Genomic DNA, 20,647 nt, shown 5'->3' with positions numbered 1-20,647 from the left:
CCTATTTTCCTTGACTCAACATAAGTGTACAGCCAGTCCTAGGTCTTCCTCACATCTTCTCAAATCTGTCTTCACTCTATGAACTGTCAGTTTTTTCTGTTCAGCTAGTCTTGTCTTTCCCTCTTCTCATGTGATCTCCCCTTCCCCACTCATAAGTCTGAAACTCAGGAGAGTCAGGAAATCTTCACAAAATCTTTTCTGTAATGCCTGAAAGTGAGGCAGGAGGCATCATAGACTTCGTCCCATGGTACCCATTCTACACTGAAGCAAATAGAAAGCAAAAGCAACATCAAGGATGCTTTTTAAAAGGTTAGCTCTGGAAGAGCAACATGTTAATTTATTCTGTGAAGACAGCATACATATGATTTGTTTGCAGCTAGGATGTGTAAAAAGCTAAACACACTTAGAAGGGCAAGTTTTCAGAAATGTCAGCTGTTAACAGCCAAGAAGCCTCTACAGAGCCTTAAGGAGAACGGGTTTGTTTTGGCGTTTGTTTTTTGGTTTTTTTTTTTTTTTTGAAGGGATTGTAGTAAAATATGTGTTGATGTTCACAGATATTGGCAAAAGACTTGCCCATGACCAGAAGACCATTGCCTGCCAAATTTCAAATCCCTGATCTGTGATCAAATCCAACAATGGGGGATGTTAAGACATATTAGAGAAAAGGTTTCAGGAATGTTTTGACAGTGGGGAACAACATGTTTTTCTCTCCTGTGTCTTTGGAATATGCAGAGTTGTTTTGGCTGAATTTCTCCAAAACATTCAGCACCTGACATGGAAAGTTTCCGACCCAACTGTTGAATTTTGGCAAGCAGTCATTCATATAAAGTGAAGTATCAGGTAATCCTGACAATGGGGGTTACTAGCTCCATGTATATTGATTTCAAAGAGGGAAAAAGATGCGAGATAGCAAATTGTCACAAAACTGAGCCAGCTGATGATACTGAACAGGGAGCCTTGCAGAAAGCCTCTGTTTAGATAAATGACCAAACTGAAATCAGGTTTTTAGGTAAGTGCGCTTGGGGATGATGACATACAAACAAGCAACAGTAAGTGGTACAATACCCAAGTGCCAAAGGAAATAAAATGCATGGCAAGAAGAAATTCAAGCCGTTACAAAGCTATGAACACTGAAACCTTTCGTATGAAGCTTTTAACAAAAGCTAACAAAGGTAAAGCCTGCAAGTATCAAACAGTTTAAGAATCAAGTAAGACCACATTAGGACAAGTCTGTGCCTTAAACTTCACTCCCTGTTAATTTCAGAAGCAGCATATTTTCTTCTTCCTTGGTATCAGAACCAGAACACTTTCCTATCATTTCTTGCCAATAACTGTGCAAAAAGCAGACATCAGGGCCCGATCCTCCAATTTTTCCATGTGCACGAAGTGCAGTAGAGTTAATGGGAGTTCCATGCATATAAGTACTAGAAACATCAGGCCCGTGATATCTCATTTCCCAGTGGGATGGTACATTTTACAACCTATTACACTTTTTGTTTGAATATCATTAGTCAAACCTTTAATCATTTTACCAGAATATTTGAATCTGGCTTGCTGGCAGAGGTCTAACTTACTTTGTCTTTCAAAGGCAATTAAGTGTTAGTGGAAAAAATAAAGAACTTTTGAAATGACAGTTCATTTCATATTTGCAAAACAGTGAGCTTTCTTTCAGTGCTGTTTAACTTTTCGATCAAAAAAGGTATTCATTTACTGTAAAAACATAAAAAAAATAATAAACTGAAGTGAGTCCTTTATGAGAGATCATTTGCTATCGATGCCTAAATTTCTTTTCTTAAAATAAGGACCAAGATAACAAGGCACTTTTATTTCCACTTATGTCTTCTTTTTTTCATAATAAAATCTTTGGCTCTTGCTTTCCTTCATTGCAAAATAAAATTTACATCCTGCTCACAACCTTATAAGCTCCCTCTCAAATACATGTCTGTCATGTGCTGATATTTTACTTCTCAACACTAGTTCTGAAAGCTTCCAAATGACTACTTGGAAGATATCGTGTCTCCCTTCACCGATACATTAGCACAAAGAAAGCATGGCTTTATTTCCACATTTCATTCACACAAAGGACGATTATACGGAACTGCTTCCGTAGTGTTGAACAACTTGACCCAGAAAAGATTTTGGCACTATCACAATACCAAGAAAACAGACAAAAGTTCTGATTTTAGTAGCATATGTACTGTTTTGTTTATGTGAATGGAATTCATTCATATAATATACCCTACTGCAGTGCAAGGTAAAAACAAAACTTGACATAACTAACACCTTTCCCCAGAATAGTCTTTCTTCACCTTTAATTTTAAAAAACTCTTAAAGAGCCACTGAATTATGGCAGAGAAAAACAATCAGCCATGGGCATTCTTCATAACTTGGTAAAGGCAATGGGAGATCTTCTGTCAAGTGATGTCAGCTGTAGTCAGCTCTTAACTGTGCCAGAATATCACAGGTGAAATTAATATTTTGTTGCACAATGACAGTTTCAGAAAGAGATCCCTTTTACCACTTTGTCTTTACCATACTTACATACTAAGCAGCAATTAAATGTGAATCTTTTTATTTCACTTATCATGAGCTATCCAACCAGGTTTGCTAATCCAACAAATTTAGTTTGGACTGCCTAAGAAATAGCTAGGGTGTCCTCAAGAATTGTCCTCTAGGAGAACCTCTGCTGTTGTAAAACTGGAACAGACAATGAAATGCCTTTTTGTTCCAGCTGACCACCAGATGAGAAAGGAGAAGAGGTATTTTATTGCTTTACAAGTGCTTACTCTGTGCTAACCAGAAAGTCTGAGTATTTGATAGGACAAAGTGAATAAAAAGTGGCCTTCCATGAAAACTCATTTTCTTCTCATTGTAAACATTCAAGACATTTACTCAGTGTTCTGGATAAAAAAGTTTATAAATTGCTGAACAACATTCTTTGCTGGCTGAACTACAACAGTACTAAAATATGTGCATCTGCCAAAGGCAGGTGCTTCATCCATTAAAAAACCCAAACAGCTGCTTGCATTTGATCTTTAAGTATCGACTTTAAGAGCACCAGATCATCATGCATCTTGTGGCTCTGCAGAAAGGTAACAAACACTAAAGGCTCCATATCCATAGGATAAATACATACTGTGAGCTCAGAAACAGAAAAAAATTGATGTGAGGCAACTATCTCACATGATAAACACGTGGGACACATGCTGGGAGACTACAGGGAACATCATCCGTGAGGGTAAAGTGTCAGAGGCAAGCCTGTATATGACAAACCTTGCCTGGATATTGCCACTCTTAGGACTTCAGGAAAGGATCTAGTTCTGATACCCCTCCTCTCTTATATTTTTAGTACTACTGAGACCTACAGTTACTCAAAGATGCTAGTTATTTTGAGAGTGGCAAAATTTAAGCCAAAAACACAAAAGGGAGAAGAGAGTATGACTCCCTTTCACCTTGAGCTTTTTGTAGCATACAAGTAGTTAACTTCCCTCTTAAGTCCAACTGTCTTTAGACAATTAAAAAAAGAAAGTTAAGTTGAAAACCATGTACTTTCAATCATGGGCCACAATTTCCATAAAGCCATCTATAAGATGTTTCCATCATTTAAAAACATTGCTGCAGCATCACATATACTGCAACACGAGGATACCCTCTAAAATAAGATGTGCATCTTGATGGTTATTCCTGATAGAATAAATTGAGTAGCTCTATTAAAAAATAGCATATCTCAGATTCTTTCCTAGTTATACTCTAATGTGTAGTATCCCTCATGGAATTTCAACAGGCTAATCTAGCACAGACTTTAGAATAAGTAGCTTTGAAAACTGCAAACAAGTATATAGTTAAAAGGTCACCTTGCAATATGTATGTTCATATACAAGCAGAAAACACAGTCAAGGATAGATTATAATAGGATCAGTTTGCAACCTACTTTTTTCTGGTGAGACATGTGCCTTAGCTTGTCCCCTCACAAGCCTGCATGTTGAACCATCTCCAGCACAGACTCCACAGTTGTCTTCCTTGGCATTGCTCCCAAGTTGTCGATCACAGCCTACTGCCTGCCAAGATCAACACCACAGTGAGAAGGAGGGCAAAGCTGTAGTAGACATGCTCAGGTTTCTGAAATTATATTTATTATGTTATCCTTTTGATTTTATGAGCTGGCCTCATTCTATCAAAGCATATCTTGCCATTCAGGATTTTAAAGCACACTGTCATTTCCGCATTGTTAATGATGAACCACAACAAATGATGTATTAAGCTCTTCAAGCATAGGAAACACACAAACCGGTTTCCCTCTGCTTATGTGAATGAATACCATTGAGCATTATTCTTTCCAACACAAGGGACAACTATGTTATTTACAATTTGTTTTTCATTACCTGTTTAATTATGTCTGAGAACGGATTAATGCAATGAAATAACCGAAGTTAAATATCTAAAGGGAACTCAGTCTTCAGCTTCACAGACAAGCACTTGTGAGCAGTGCTCAATCTACTGTGTCAGCCATTCAAAATTTAACTGGTATTTGTGTAGATCTCCTATTTGCCATTTACATCCAGTCAATGACATATACAGTTGCTAACCAGGTTTTAAAAAAATTGGATGATTCAGTTCTCACCTTCTGATTTTTTTTTTTGTTTCTGAATATGAGACCTGATCTATAAAATTTTCCAATGATTATTATAAAAACACCCTAACTTAAACACTGCCAAAAATTCCAAAAGCAACATTTTTGAAAAACTGTCAACTGAAAACTCTCCAAGCTGTAATGAAAACATTTTTCCGGGTTTTCCTTTTTCATATCAATCACCCTCCAAGAAGTGTGGGAGTGAGAATGGGAAGACAAAGAAGAGTAGGCAACATTGATTAAAAGCATCTTCCTTCTGAAAGGGAGATAAATATTTGGTCTCACCTGTCTTACCCATCACCATTTCATAGAAGATATTTGCAGAGAGTACAGTACCAAATGCTGAAAAATGTGGTAAAAAGCTCATCTGCAGATTCAAGTTTTCTCAAGTCAGCCTAAATGCCTCTAATAGCCACACATCCCTGAGAAGTGCAGCTCATTCATCATGGATGAATATTTAACTGAACTCCAAACTGACAAATGGATAGAAAGCACTCTGGAAATTCACAGTTAAAAGCAGTGCTAGAATTCTGAAATTGGCCAGCACACTCCTCTTCCTATATAAAAATGCTTGGAAGGGGAAGGGGCAGTCTCTAGCTGCCAAGATCCACTGCATCTGTGCTATGCCAAAACTGACACACGATCCCCTTGGAGAGGTGAGGATGGAGTCCGCACGTAAGAAGCAGGGTTGGGTCTTCCAGTCTGGGTTAACACACACACAAGACACACACTGCACAAATCACACACATCCACTGCCAAACATAGAGAAACGTAATCTCAAGGTTTCATGTGTCTATAGAAAAGACAGCAAAGCAGTCCCACCTCCCACTCCTGACCCTTTCCCTTGGTTTCCCAGTTCCCTACATCCTGCATCCTCTTAAGAGGATGGCATTATGGAGGATAGCTTATGATACCTTGGGTTGACAGATATGTTGCATTGAATGGCACCTCCTTACTAAAGGGTGCAGATTTATCACAGAATTCTACATTGGCAGCAGGAAATTATTTTATTCCTACAGCTGAAGGAAATATTCATCCTATGTAACCCAGCAAAGAACTCATTTTAAAAATAAATAAGCAGCTTAAGTGAAATGATTTAATGTTACTGTTAACAAAAAACTTAGTTGTAAAAATAAAATTAACATACATGTGAAACCAGACTATCTTAGAACAGGTGATTCTTTACTACATAGGAGCTATGGGGAAAAACTATACTATAATTTAGGATAGGATTTAGATTAAAATGTTTTCACTTGATGTTTTTTAACATTAGCTCTGGGTTCATCAATGACATCCAAAACCTAACAAAAAGAAAAATATTGTAAACAAATTACTCTAAACAAGTTTGTCTTCACATTTAATTACCAATTAGCACTGAGAATTAATGAAAATAATAGTATTTCAAAACCAGAAGCTGCCCGAGACACTGAGCGAGTCAGAAAGCAGACAACATTTCAAGGGATACAATAATACTGATTTCAACACAGTGGCTTTAACTTGAAAACTCCCTCAATTCCCAGCTCCACACCAGACTTTCTTTTTGACCTTTGAAAACTTCCTGTGCTTTTCGATTTCAGCCTGTGGAAGGGATATAACTACAATTCCCCACCTCACAGGGATGTTGCAATAATAAATCTCCTAAAGATTCTGAAACATTCCAATGGTGCAATGATGGGGACCATACCAGTAGTTGAGAGAGTCTATATTTCTCTCAGGCAGACTTTTAAAGTATTTATTGCTCTCCACTGCTTCTCCTGCTCTTATTCACATAAAGTTACTACTAGCACATGGAGGTAAATTGTTAGAACTACTGCAAGTGTAATTTCTCCCCAGATCTCACAAACATTTCTATTTCATAGTGTAATCCCATTTTCTAAATATTAAGAATCTGTTTATTCACTCATCAATTAATTCTCAAAGGAAAAATTAAGCTACACATTGTGATATTCTGTGTGAGAAACAACTATTTTTATTAAAGCTGTTGTATATTTGTAGGCTACAGATCCTGCAAGAATTTGATAGGAGGAAGGTACTGAGCAAGCAGAGTACTTGCAAGACCAGCCCATTAAAGCCCAACATGATAATAATAAGCACACATATTCAGCTATTGCACACAGTCACTATGAAAACAAACACTCATTGCATATAACAAAAATTATACAACTGTGCAAACACAAGGCACTATTGTGTCTAACATAGAATGTAAGAAAAAAGATAATCAGCACAGCAGCATATTTCAGAGGAATGTTTCATATAGTATTATTGCTTATTTTTTAATCAGACAAATGCCACAGAAATAAAACAGGAGCACTAACTGCAAGGGACTTGCATGTGGGAAAAGCTTTACAGCTCCCCTGACAGAAAAGGTGGGGTGTTCAGCTGGATGCATTCAGCCTCTGTGGACTTTCTTCCAAGATTATGTTTGTATCAAGTGTTATGAATATGAATATCAAGCAATGATATGCTGAAACACAATTCAGGAAATTCAAAGTGGTATCACAATTTAGGGCTGAAGCAAGCACAGAATTTCAGATTTTGGGCAAGACATAGCTTTGGAAATCAGGACTCAAACACATACGGTGTTAAAACATAAAACATTATAAATATAAGGTATTCATAATTTTAACCAGTAACTAATGGAAAAAAACAGTATCTGATGAAACATTTTGAGGAGAATACATGTGTATTTGCAAGCAAAGCTGCAACAAGGACAAGAAAATTGGATATGGCAACAGCCTTCCTCAGCTCACACACCATCTCAGCAAGCCAAAGAGGTCTGAGGATTTTCACAATTAAGGCATTTGTTAGGATTAGTTTACCCCACATTGCTCACTGTTTACAGAGCAAAGGGATCAGCTATAAATATTACAGGCAGATTGGGAGAACATCTGCAGGCTTCTAGGGCATAGTCAGAAATAATTGTATTAGGTGATTGTAACATAGGCTGCATTAACGAAATAAGTGATAATACAAACTGTGCAATGGAAAGATTGGGACCCTTCACATTTAAGAAATTTGCAAGCATAAATACTATCATTCAAAAAATGATACAAGGATGGTAATGACTAGGTACATGAGCTCTTCAGACAGCAGGGAGAATATTAACCAATATATAATAAAATGAACAATCAGCAGAAATTTAATATAAAAAAAGGTATTGAGGAAACGGGTACTTTATGCATTTAATAAATTGTCCATGATGAAGTATTTATGAATTTGGAGATGGGGAGGGGTGGATTATTTTCAGAAACAGGTGCCTGGTTTATCACTACTTTGGGGGAGAACCTGAATATGTTACTTTTCTATGTTCTTCCAAAGCAAAAAAAAACCCAACCAGAAATATGAAAAAGAATCCTGTGTTCTGACACAAGCAGCCAGGATAGCAGCCTTCCAGTATCTGAAGGGGGCCTACAAGGATGCTGGGGATGGACTATTCATCAGGGACTGTAGTGACAGGACAAGGGGTAACGGGTTCAAACTTAAACAGGGGAAGTTTAGGTTGGTTATAAGGAAGAAATTCGTTACTGTGAGGGTGGTGAGGCACTGGAATGGGTTGCCCAGGGAGGTTGTGAATGCTCCATCTCTGGCAGTGTTCAAGGCCATGCTGGACAGAGCCTTGGGTGACATGGTTTAGTGTGAGGTGTCCCTGCCCATGGCAGGGGGGTTGGAACTAGATGATCTTAAGGTCCTTTCCAACCCTAACTATTCTATGATTCTATGATAGAAAGCATCTGAATAAGCAGTGAACAGAAATGCTCATCCTTGATGTCATCTTAAGGCATGTCAAGGATAAGAGGGTTATGAGGGGCAGTCAACATGGCTTTACCAAGGGGAAGTCATGCTTGACCAACCTCATAGCCTTTTATGAGGAAATAACATTGTGGATGGATGATGGCAGAGCGGTGGATGTGGTCTACCTTGACTTCAGCAAAGCATTTAACACAGTCTCCCACAGCATCCTCATAGCTAAATTGAGGAAGTGTGGTCTGGATGATCAGGTAGTGAGATGGACTGCGAACTGGCTGAAGGACAGAAGCCAGAGAGTTGTAGTCTATGGGGCGGAGTCTAGTTGGAGGCCTGTATCTAGTGGAGTGCCTCAAGGGTCAGTACTGGGACCAGTATTATTTAATATATTCATCAATGATTTAGATGAGGGAATTGAGTGTACTATCAGCAAGTTTGCTGATGACACTAAGCTGGGAGGAGTGGCTGACACGCCAGAAGGCTGTGCTGCCATCCAGCGAGACCGGGACAGGCTGGAGAGTTGGGCAGGGAGAAACTTGATGAAATATAACAAGGGAAAGTGTAGAGTCCTGCATCTGGGCAGGAACAACCCCAGGTTCCAATATAGGTTGGGGAACGACCTGTTAGAGAGTAGTGTAGGGGAGAGGGACCTGGGGGTCCTAGTGGATGGCAGGATGACCATGAGCCAACACTGTGCCCTTGTGGCCAAGAAGGCCAATGGCATCCTGGGGTGTATTAGAAGGGGGGTGGTCAGTAGGTCGAGAGAGGTCCTCCTTCCCCTCTACTCTGCCCTGGTGAGACCGCATCTGGAATATTGTGTCCAGTTCTGGGCCCCTCAGTTCAAGGAGGACAGGGACCTGCTGGAGAGAGTCCAGTGCAGGGCAACTAAGATGATTAAGGGAGTGGAGCATCTCCCATATGAGGAAAGGCTAAGGGAGCTGGGTCTCTATAGTTTGGAGAAGAGGAGACTGAGGGGTGACCTTATTAGTGTATATAAATATATAAAGGGGGAGTGTCATGAGGATGGAGCCAGGCTCTTCTCAGTGGCAAACAATGATAGGACAAGGGGTAATGGGTACAAACTGGAACACAAGAGGTTCCACTTAAACTTGAGAAGAAACTTCTTCTCAGTGAGGGTGACAGAACACTGGAACAGGCTGCCCAGGGAGGTTGTGGAGTCTCCTTCTCTGGAGACATTCAAAACCCGCCTGGACACATTCCTGTGTAACCTTATCTAGGTGTTCCTGCTCTGGCAGGGGGATTGGACTAGATGATCTTTTGAGGTCCCTTCCAATCTCTAACATACTGTGATACTGTGATACTGTGATACTGTGATTCAACAAACTTCTAAAATAAATCTTAGTATGCCAGTGCTATTGTAAGACAATACCAAAGAGCGTTAAATACTCTGTAGCATGCTTAGAATAGTTCATATGTAGGTTCAGAAAGGCAAAGTAAGAGCAAAAGGTCAGCGTATAAAATATAGTAATACAGATGAAAGAGAAAAATGAAAATGCTGCTGCTATGTTAGAGGTGATTATGGAATGTTATGAATATTTTTGCAAACATGAGTCCAAAAATCACTCAGAAGCTCCCACAGCTGTTTCTTTAGCTCTTATTCACTTAGCAGAGTTTCAGCTGAGGAATTAGACTTAAAAGAAAGTAATAGAGCATGTTAATTCTGATTGTGAAGGTCAAAGTACAATCCGTTAAATTCATAGATTTTTCTTAAGGAGATGTTTATAGTCTACTATGACAAGAAAATAGACAGGACTCCCAGGTGACAGGTCATTAACTGGGATTCCAATATGGCAAAAAAAGCACTGTAGTGAAAAACATGGTAATTCCCAAACATCCTTCAGAGTCTTCTCTTAACATACATAAATACTAACACAGAGTAGAATTGACAATGCAGAGCCCAATGCAGGATCAGGTTTTGAAACTTCAGCTTTTGCTTGTTAGACTGCTGCTTTAGACCTCCTGAACTGTGTTGTTCCTTCAACTGACCACTCACCTCTAGCTGCAGGCACTCTTTCTAAGAGGCACAACACCATTTTCTGTAGAACACCTTCCACACAGGTGAGTTGTCAATCATAAAAATCTTATATGTCAATTATAAAAAAAAATAATTCTGAGATGCTAACGACTCAAGTTGATATACTTCAAATAACGAACCTGAAGGTACGCCTATGCTCTACAAAAGAAAAATACTTATCTGAAACATGAGCAAAACCAGAGATGTGTGCATAACAAGCACCATTTAAGCATGGTGTCATTTATTACTATCAAAAGCATAATTTTATATACAGAAATATATATAATTATATACAGTATTTCTCTTTAGAAATGGGCTTCCCCCCTTCTACGATCCTCTGGAAGCCGAGCTCCAGGTAGAGCCAGAAAAAACAAACATACTGAGTCCCACAGAAGTGGCCACAAAAGAATAAATCACTGCTGTTTTTATTTGTGACGGATACATAAATTCTATGAAACAGGAAGACTGAAGTTGCACTAGGGCCATTCTTTCTCTACCTGCTGTGTCTTAGACTAAGCTCTTTGGCAGACAGATCATTTAAATATTCAGCAATGTATATGTTAAATACCGTAACATCACCTATTTTGACAACAAATTTTTGATTGCCATAGACTCTCATCTATCAGTGATTAAATTAAAATGGTAAGTTAAATTATCTATGTTTACTCAACAGTCTGACAGCTCAGTGTCAGGGACTGATGCTCTTTATTAATGTGATTTGGCTTAATAAAATAGAAGTAGAAAATCTATGCAACACCACCGCAATATTGACAAAATTACCATCCTTCGAGAGGTGCTGCATAAACCCCAAAATGCGTGGGGAAATCCAGATGAAAGCTACTCCAAGTATGTTCACATCTGTGTGCTTTCATTAGCCTGGCTATTTCAAAGGATGCACAACCACATGTACTCATGGAAAAGACAGCTAGTGTGATTTTCACACAAACATACAGGTGGCATTTAGTGAAATTCTGCCAAAGCAGAAAACCCAGTAAATAATTTAAGGACATGTGACTAAAGTGTTTAAAACGTAAAAGAAACACTATATTCCTGATAAGAAACTACATTGCAGAATGCACAAATGGAGATGATAATTATACTTCACATGAATGCGGCAGTTATTATAAAGGAGATTCTTTTCCTCAAGGGCTGAATAGTCTGTAATTATTCCAATACATTTTGCTCAGTAGTTTTTGTTTTAAAATTGGCTAGATCTTTTACAGCAACCTGTCAGTAAGCAAATCCTGTATTGGTTGGACTACTGATCTGATGAAGAGTGGCAAAGACTTTGTGGACTAGGTGCAATTGGGTTTTCACTGCCTATGAAATTTGTCAAGGTGTGAAAAATATAGAATAAAAATAGACTATTACACCAAAGAGATCCAATGAAGTGATGTGACTGCCCTGACACCAGGATAGTAGTACTTGGGTTGCTATAGCCAAACTATTTATTTCAGTCTTATAAGAGATCAGAACCAAGATTAAAAAGTGGAACAAAACCATCTACATCCTTTTAAAAGTTATCAGCATTGTACATAATAAAAGATGACCTCAGAATTATTTCTGGCAAAAATATTTTCTCCAAGTCTTCTGACGTGACTGAGAAGGGACACATTTTATTTCAACACTTACTGGTAAAAGGGAACAGTGAAAAATCCTTACATGCTCAAAAAGATAAATCTCTATTGAAGTTTTTTTGAATCAAAATAAGGAAAATTATACAGAGAAAATTAAAATCCTCAGGTCTTGGTCATAAAAAAAGGATTTCTATTCCTACAGATGTGCCACAAAATCCAAAACTCAGGGAAAGTATGATTACATTTTACTGCACAGTCACACGTGCTATCACAGTATACAGATCTCACTCCATCAATGTCAGCTATTTGCTACATTTTCTCCTGCTCTGCTTGCACAGAACCACAGTAGAGGCAGATGTTAGAAATGTCTGTATCCACACAACAAATAATTAATTTTAAATATGGCCATGGGAATTTATGGTAATAAAAACATGAGTATAAAACCTGTCATGTGAAAATCCTGTTCTTAGTCAACATTTTCCACGTATCTTTGCCCTGCTGTAAACCTCTACTATTATTCAAAGCCCATCTATCCGTTTACTTCGCAATCTCCACTTTGCTTTTGTGATAACTTCAGCTTGCACTTTATTTCTACACAGATAAATTATGTCCCTGGAGAGAATATAAAAAAAAGAAAAATTCCCACTGTCTCTTTCCCATGCTCCCATCTACAAATATTTGATTCTGACAAGCAGGGGGAAAGAGAATAGAATATCCCTCCAATTAAGAAAGTAGAAAGTCACTTCCTTTTTTTGTTTTTCTTTAATTACTTTTTTAAAAGTAGTGTGGTTTATTAGCTTTTATGCACCACTTTCAAACTTTTGTTCATCCTCATTGAAGATTTAACTTGGTTTGAGACATGATTTTGTCCTCACATGGTCCTGTTTTATAACTCTTCAGTTATGAGTAAACTCAGCCTAATAAAGGCCTGATTGTGGCACACGTTCTCACCTCTTCAAGTGAGCCAGCACAGGTCAGTAGCAGCCCAGACAAGCTGACACGGGCTTCAGCATATGTTAATAAACTTTGAGTATGGACTCTGATTAACAACAGTCCCAGCCCATCATTTCACAGCAAATGAAGCAGCAATCCCAGTTGCCAAGCTGAATGGATATTCATAGCGGTGACAGTAAGAAAATGTGTCCTGTGTAAGGATTTTCAGTTGTTCCTAGTTGAGAACAGAGGGAGTAAAAGCAGTGTGTCAAAATGCAAGCCTCAGAACAGAGGCATAAAATAAGTCAGAATGATGGGCATGAGGAGCCACACCATGATGTTTAAATTCCCCAGCAATCCATACAGAGGAAAAGAATGCAAAGCAATGAAAAACCCAGAAGATAAATGCAGTGCACAAAATCCATTGCTTACTAAAGGACTCCTAAAAAGACTTTCCACATATTTCTGCAAATATTCCATATACGCAGACAAGAGGCTAAAAAGTGCACTGCAATTCTGTAAATCCACTTCCATCAAATAAAATAGAGTGTTCCCAAAACATTTAACTCTTACTACAGGATCTGTCATGTTCTAGAGCAGCTAAGAGATTGCAGGACCACCCAGTAGGGGAGCCAATACCCTTTCCCACAGTTTCCATTTTAAAAAAAATACACTTTCACACACTCTGAAGACAGGACACAAACTCCCGTTGGGCTTCTTGCTTGTGAGAATGCTTCTGAATAAGAAATCAATACATGAAATCAGACAGAATCAGATTACTTTGCCACTTTTCTGGCTGGGTCCAGGCAAGTCTACCTTGCTAGAATGAATGTGAAGTTAGCGTTGGGGGATTTGAAGGTTACTAAGGTTCTAGTTAAAGTTGACACTCAAATTTTGAGATTTTCTATCACTGCTCACATGCTTTAGAGTCTTGCCAAGCTGGGAAGTAAAACTGCATTTGTACAAAGCTCACTAAAACAAAACAAAATTTAGCAGAGATAATAATTCAGGAAAAAAGTAATACAGATAAGAAACAGGAGATCAGAAAAAAATCCACTACTTATCTGACAAGAAAGATAAACTTAAACAGTAAGAAAACCCTATAGGGAGTATTTCTCCTTAAAAAACAATAGGAGGGTGAAAAAGACAAGATCTGAACAGAGACATCAGTTTCTAGCAGCAGTGGACAGCTGCAAAATAAAAAAAAGTGCTTCCAAAAGAGCTTTTCAGTGTCTGAGAGTATTCTATTACTACCTGCAGAAAAACCACACCTCTGAGTTGCCAGCACCATCACCAGGGAAGCACTATATCAAGGTGGACTGACATTATAAGTGGTGCAAGTGCAGCCTGTGGAGGGTGGCTACGTGATCTGCTGGCTTAGGGCGAGGATACTAACCCACCGAGATTACGCAGGGTGGTGCTGACAGGTAAAGTAGGATGTGGTAACCCATGCTTAGCGCAGCCCCATCCTTCTGACTTCTGGAGAGTCACCAACACTTCCCAGCTGAACTGCAGCTGGAGCTCCCCGCTCTCCTCAGTTTTATGACATGTCACATGTACGCGGTCATATGAAGATTTTGATATGTAGCTCAAAGCCGGAAAGTTTTGGTGGATATACATGAGTAACTCCCATAGCCTCTCTGGATAAGTTCCAGTCTGCCAAATTGGGTACCTACAGCAATATATAGACACAGTGCAGGTCTCTACGCATGGATTTCTCCATGTTCCAAAATGCACTTTAACCCCTGCACTCACTAACTAACGGTACCCAGGAAAGAATGCCAGGTTCAGTATAAAGGCTGAACTTAACTGTGTGACTTAACACAGAGCTACCTCAAAATCAATTCTTCCTACAAGTTACTCAAGGCTTGAAGGCTAGAAAGGAAGAAAAGGTAATGTGAAAACTTTGTCTTGGTTTTAAATATTAAAAAAAGATTGTAAATTCCAGAATTAACAACTTTGCCTAACACATGTGAGAAACACAACCTTATGTCTGCAGTAAAACTGGATTAAAAGGAAACACCGCTTTCTAAGTATCTGAACACCAAGCCTCCTGTGCATCTTGGGCAGTCCTTTAATACATTTACAGGCAAAACGATCTATCTACACAAAACAAAAGGGAAAGCACACAAAGAGGTATAAAAAAGCACCCTGCAAAATCAACTCTAGAATAAAAGGAGTCAAAAATCAGAAGAAATTAATGATCTGCTATGATCTTAAGTTTTAAGCACAAACAAAGCTCATCAGAAAAATAGTGATATAGTCTTCCAAAAGCTTACAGAAACTGTTTTCAGTGAAAACTCTGACAGATGTTTACATCATGAGTGCTTTTGTGGCGAGTGAGGGATACTTACTGGCCACATCATGATATGTGACATGAAAGAACTAGCATGGCAGAAGTTGATGGCACTTCACTTGACATATGGATGTATTCTGAAGTCAGCTAAATTTATGCCATATGCTACAAAGCATAATGTAGCGTCTGCCTTTTCTGGAACACAACTAACTTGCTGACACTAAGTGGAAAGTTCACCACAGGATTTACATCATCTTTGACCTAACTGTGACAGTGTAGGACAGAACTACTCAGGCTGCTCCTTAGGACTCCAGATTTTTGGGGTGATGCGTGTATTTATTGTCCAAACACATTACTCCATATTAGGAAAATTATCACTGTAACCATTTCAGGTGCTGACAGAAGTAACACCCCATTCTACGTTCTGGTAGAAGAAAAGCAGGTCTACATTAATTAAAAACAAAAACCAACGAGAGGCAGGGCCCCAAAGCAGGCGGAGTAAGTGGGTAAATGTTGCCCACACATGTCTGACATGCAGATGTTTTAAAATGCCTCCACCCACACCCAGATGGGCACAGCAGGAATATATTATATGAAAAAATGTGTTGGGAGTTCTGCAGACTACAAAAAAATATCAGAACTGTGAAAATCCTCCCAGCAGTGAAGTTTTGACCTGCCTCCATTTAACACAACAGCCCCAGATAATCGCTTTGGTAACAGAAGCACACCAGTAGCAGACTAATACATTATCAAAAGGTTTGGCTGAGTTAAGCCTTAAGCAACCCCAAAATATCTTTAACCTTCCCAATAAACTTTTCCCTGTTCAACTGTCTTTAGATTTTAGTTCCCTTGAAGCCTCAAACCTCCTATCCAAAGAGCAGCTCTGTCATCTCATGATTTTCTTTGATGAAGCATTATTTAGTTTGATTTTCTTTGTTAAGAGAAGTGCAGAGACTCAAAACAAACACTGTCCTGTTGCAGACAACAGGAACCCTCTGTACTTGTAAATTCATATGCTGCCAAGTCTGAGCAAGAATCCAAGAGGTAGAATTAGTGACGCAGTTCTACCTGACCATGCGTAAGAAAGCAGACAAAAGTGAAATCATATTGGGGGGTAGGAGGGGAAGCTGAGATCTTATAAAACCTGCCAACTTGGAGACAATAAATGAGCAAAACCAGCACCAGTTGGAAAGGGACTCAGGCAAGGCAGTCTCCTTATACTAACTCTTTGGTGCTCCTAGGCATAAAAGCAAAGATATCCACATCAGCAGTATGACATGTTTATTTAGATGAGTTAACTGTAAAAACACTTGCCAAGTTATTTGCAGGCTGTGCCAAGTATATGTCAGAACCCAACAGAGTGATCTCATAGCAACAATTGTAGAGAATCAATTTTGCTGTCTCCCTCTTAACAGCAGTTGACTAAATAACCATATTTTCCCAGGGAAGAGATTAGGTGTCAATTTGTTTTCTTTTGCTGCTTAAATACGAGTAGCAACAAAGCTCGGTGTTGGTTTCTGAGGAAGTCCCCCACCTCTCGCAGTCACTTTCACAAGTAGCAACCTTTCCACTCTGCACCCAGAACAGTCCACAAAGAGAAAAATGTAATTCCAGTGAATTCCTGTCATTTCAATTCATTGAATTGAAATTCAAATTTTTACGTCAAAATTATCCAACACTAAATTATCACATATATACTTTAGAAAGGAGAAATTTTCCATTCATGCAAGAATACTTCAGCAAGTGCCAGTGACTTAAAGGAAATATAGTGAAAACATCTAGCTGCTTACAAGGCTAAGTTATAAATGAATTAAATTATTTAAGTCACAACACAGGACACACACTAAACACGTTTGGTTTTGGTTTTCCCTTTTTTTTTTTCTGAAGCTCTTCTCACACTGAAAAAAATGGAAGAGATGGAGAAAAGTTTATTCTCATTAATAGTATGAAAGAGTTCCAGTTCTATTTCTGGAATTATTAACTTCTCCTGCTATTACTATGTTTATTCTAAGAATAGATTATTTAAATTTCCAAGCATTTGATATCAGATATACACATGAATACTACAAAATACTAAGAAGAGACATTGAAGGCAGCCCTTTTAAATATACCTTTCAACTGTTCATCACAAAATTGGATCCACTCTAGACAAAGTGAATTGTATGCTACACATGAAAGATAGTAAATGTTTGAAGCCACTGTGGGAGACATAGGAAACCCCGCAGGACTCTGAGCAAGTCTCAAAAGCCTTTGAAAAACCCAATCTCCATTAGCTTCAGCATGATGTTACATGCTGCAGTGTCACAAATAGCAGAGGCTGCTCTAAGCGCATCACCTAGAAAAGGCTTTTTGACCTTTCTCCAGGGTGAAAGCTTGTGTTAGAAGAAAGCTTGTATTGAAATATCACTAAGAATATTGCAAAAAAATTGTATTCATTGACAAGTGCTTCTAGAGTTCATAGAGGTATATCCTATTTTAAATGCATAGGGTAATGAACGCTGTTGGATACCACTGTGAAGAGACAAATGCAGTCTCTTGAAGGGGAAAACTGGATGGAATTTTTCTATTTCAGAGGCAGCAGATGCATTGTGTGTTGGCATGACTGGCATTGGAACTGCAGTATACATAGACATCACGTAAAATCCATAGTAAAGTCCAGATCATATATTAATGTTGCTGTAATCCATGCACCAGTCTTATGCCAAAGGTGTCAAATTTTCCCCTACAATGGAGCTGGTTTGCTCACTGGGCCATATCCTGCATTTTTGAGTTGCACAAATTTTAAGCATTTAAAAGAGCAACAACCACTTGCAGAGAAAGAAAACTAATTGCAGTAACATATCCATTCTATATAAAATTGTTCTGTTTATAAAATTTAAGATTGCAGTACTGCTTGCCTCAAATACTATAACTCTCCATTTTTACACCAATTATGTAAAATCGATAGCATAATAATAATAAATCTAGAAATGTAGATTCCCAGTAAAATGATGCCAACAATCAATTCATTCAATCACAACATATACTCATTCATCCATTCAACAAGACACACACATACTCTCACACCTGCCATTCTGGGCTGGATCCCATAAAACATCAAGTTTTCTCTTTAACAGTGCTCATAAGATACAGGACTTGGAGAAAGAGTGAAGTAGAAGGCTATGCAATTTCATCACACCCCCAGACAGACATATTAAAGGTTGGACAGCTATAACTAGTATAACTAGTTTCATTAATTTTAACATACAAATATAAGAGTGAATGTTATTGACCTTTTATATATGAACATACTAATGGCTAAGGCAGTCACGAACTTCTATATGCAAGAAAAGGTAAGTTATCTACAATCCATTGGGCAGTACTTGCAGATAGATCTAAAGTAAACTTATACATAAAGATGAAAAATAACCAGAAAAAAAAATCCACTCATGAGCAAAGTGCCTCGCAACAAAGGTCACATTTAGATTTACACCATGAACATACCTGGCATATTCCACTGATGCACATATCCAAAGACTCAATATTGCAACGAGTACCATCTAGTACTTTTGGGGCAAGTTCCACAATCAAGTTCTTTCCCAGAGCTTGACACTTCAGGGCACATGGTGCAGTAGGATCATTATACACAGGGATCCACTCATAAAAATGCCCCTGGTATTTGACATCATTGTAGGCTGAACACTGCTGTGCTCTGAAGTCACCAACATCTGAAGGGCAGTCCTAAAAACAAACCAAAGGAAATGTCAGTTTTAGGAAAGGAATACTTCACATTTGCAGTAATGTTATCTGATGAATTACACAGAATCTATTCAGGGAGGCTTGGTTCAAGAACTGATCTGCTATGACAAATACGTCAAATTGCAAGGTTTTAAAGTGTGTATTAAAACAATTTATGGTGCTTAATCCATTCCTTTCAGCACAAGTAACAGAATATCACACATATTCCAGTAACAACATAACTGATACGAGAGAAGAATTAAAAATGCTACTTTTTATGACACTATGTAGTATATTTAATGTCTGGTTCTGTAGTAAGAATTAGCTTCTAAAGGAATCTATGCAACTTAAGTGAATATAATGAGATGTCTCACATTTAATATTTCTCTTTTCAATAGTTCTTTCCACTAAAGGATTTCTGACTGCTCTACACTCATTCATCAATTCATACGTCAGAGTAATGAAAGAGGTATTACTGCTATTTACACATAAAAAAAAAATTTATCTAATTAATTGTTTAGTATTGCTCAAACAGGGGACAGGAGCATTAGGAGGAGGCAGCAGAACTTTCAGTGCTTAGTCCTTTAACAAAACTTCTTTACCTCATAGAAGCAGTGAGGGTTACTTTGTTGAAATGAAATATACTTCAAATTGGTAACTACTGATTATACAGTTCCAATTCTAATGAGACAGTTCTGTACCTCTTCCCATACAGAGCCTCAGAACATACAGCTGAAAGACCAAATGTAAGAACTGTTTGAAATAAAATATTCTAAAATATTTTTCCTAGATAGAGCATTGCACCCAATGTTGTTAATATTAAACTACACTGACATGAATGGAGATGAATACCCATTTATTCAAAAATAACTTTGGTAAAGTACTGGCAAAGGAGTTAGTGTGTCAACTTCTCACTTCATTTGATAAGACTTCATTTGAAAGTGTGTCCAGTGTCAAATAGTCCATATGCCAGACAAAGGATATTCTTCCAAGAATTCCAACTACATATAAGCCAGATGTAAGGCTGATTTTAACAAATTTGTTTTCATTGGATGTAAGGCAGAAACATTGGGATGTGTCAGCTGAACTCATGGAACTTATTACTAAGTATTAGTTAGCAATACTAATCCTGAAGTCAGCTTCAGCCTTATCAGTGAACTGAACCTTCCCTGAAAAAAAGCTGAAGGAATAGTAAATGCATTACACAGTACTGAAGATTAAAACATACATGAGAAAGGTTCAAATTCCAGTCCAATGACCTCAACAATGTTGTCCTGACACCATCTTGCTCATATGAATCTGGATGAGCTGGCACTGCATTAGCTTAACTAGCTTTGTCAATGCCTTAGATTTTTTTTCACCCTAGAAAACAGTAACCTAGAAATGTCTCTGGTTTATTTGTAGTCTGCATAAAAATATCTTCTAACATTAGGATTCTCTTTACTGATCAACACCTGGGATTTTGCAGCTGAGAACCGAGCAATTCACTGAGAGTTTCCAGCAACATTTTCCAACTCTGTTCAGCTCTACACCTTACACTGAGAATAACTCAGAATGATGCTAATACATTTTGTATTATTTTAAATCTGGGATAATTCTAGGTTGAATTTTTTTTCATATTATTTTTTCATATTTATATTTCATATAAAAACATATTTTTTAAAAACTAAAATGATGGAATAAGACAAGCGGAAATTATAGTTACTGCAATCCTC

At 38.0% G+C, this 20,647-nt stretch overlaps 1 protein-coding gene across 1 annotated transcript in view; it reads right to left on the bottom strand.

Moving 5' to 3' along the window:
- Positions 1–20,647, bottom strand: part of ADAMTSL3 (ADAMTS like 3) — a gene marked incomplete at both ends in the record, with an annotated part of 180,023 nt that overhangs the window by 70,419 nt on the left and 88,957 nt on the right. Inside the window, 2 exons of the mRNA XM_080626663.1 lie at positions 3,932–4,058; positions 18,699–18,935. Of these exons, the coding sequence (XP_080482789.1) occupies positions 3,932–4,058; positions 18,699–18,935 (364 nt within the window). The remainder of the gene's footprint in view (positions 1–3,931; positions 4,059–18,698; positions 18,936–20,647) is intronic.

Source organism: Psittacula echo (assembly GCF_963264785.1).
Source record: "Psittacula echo genome assembly, chromosome: 10".
NCBI lineage: Eukaryota > Metazoa > Chordata > Aves > Psittaciformes > Psittacidae > Psittacula > Psittacula echo.
This window is presented reverse-complemented; position numbering and strand designations above follow the sequence as displayed.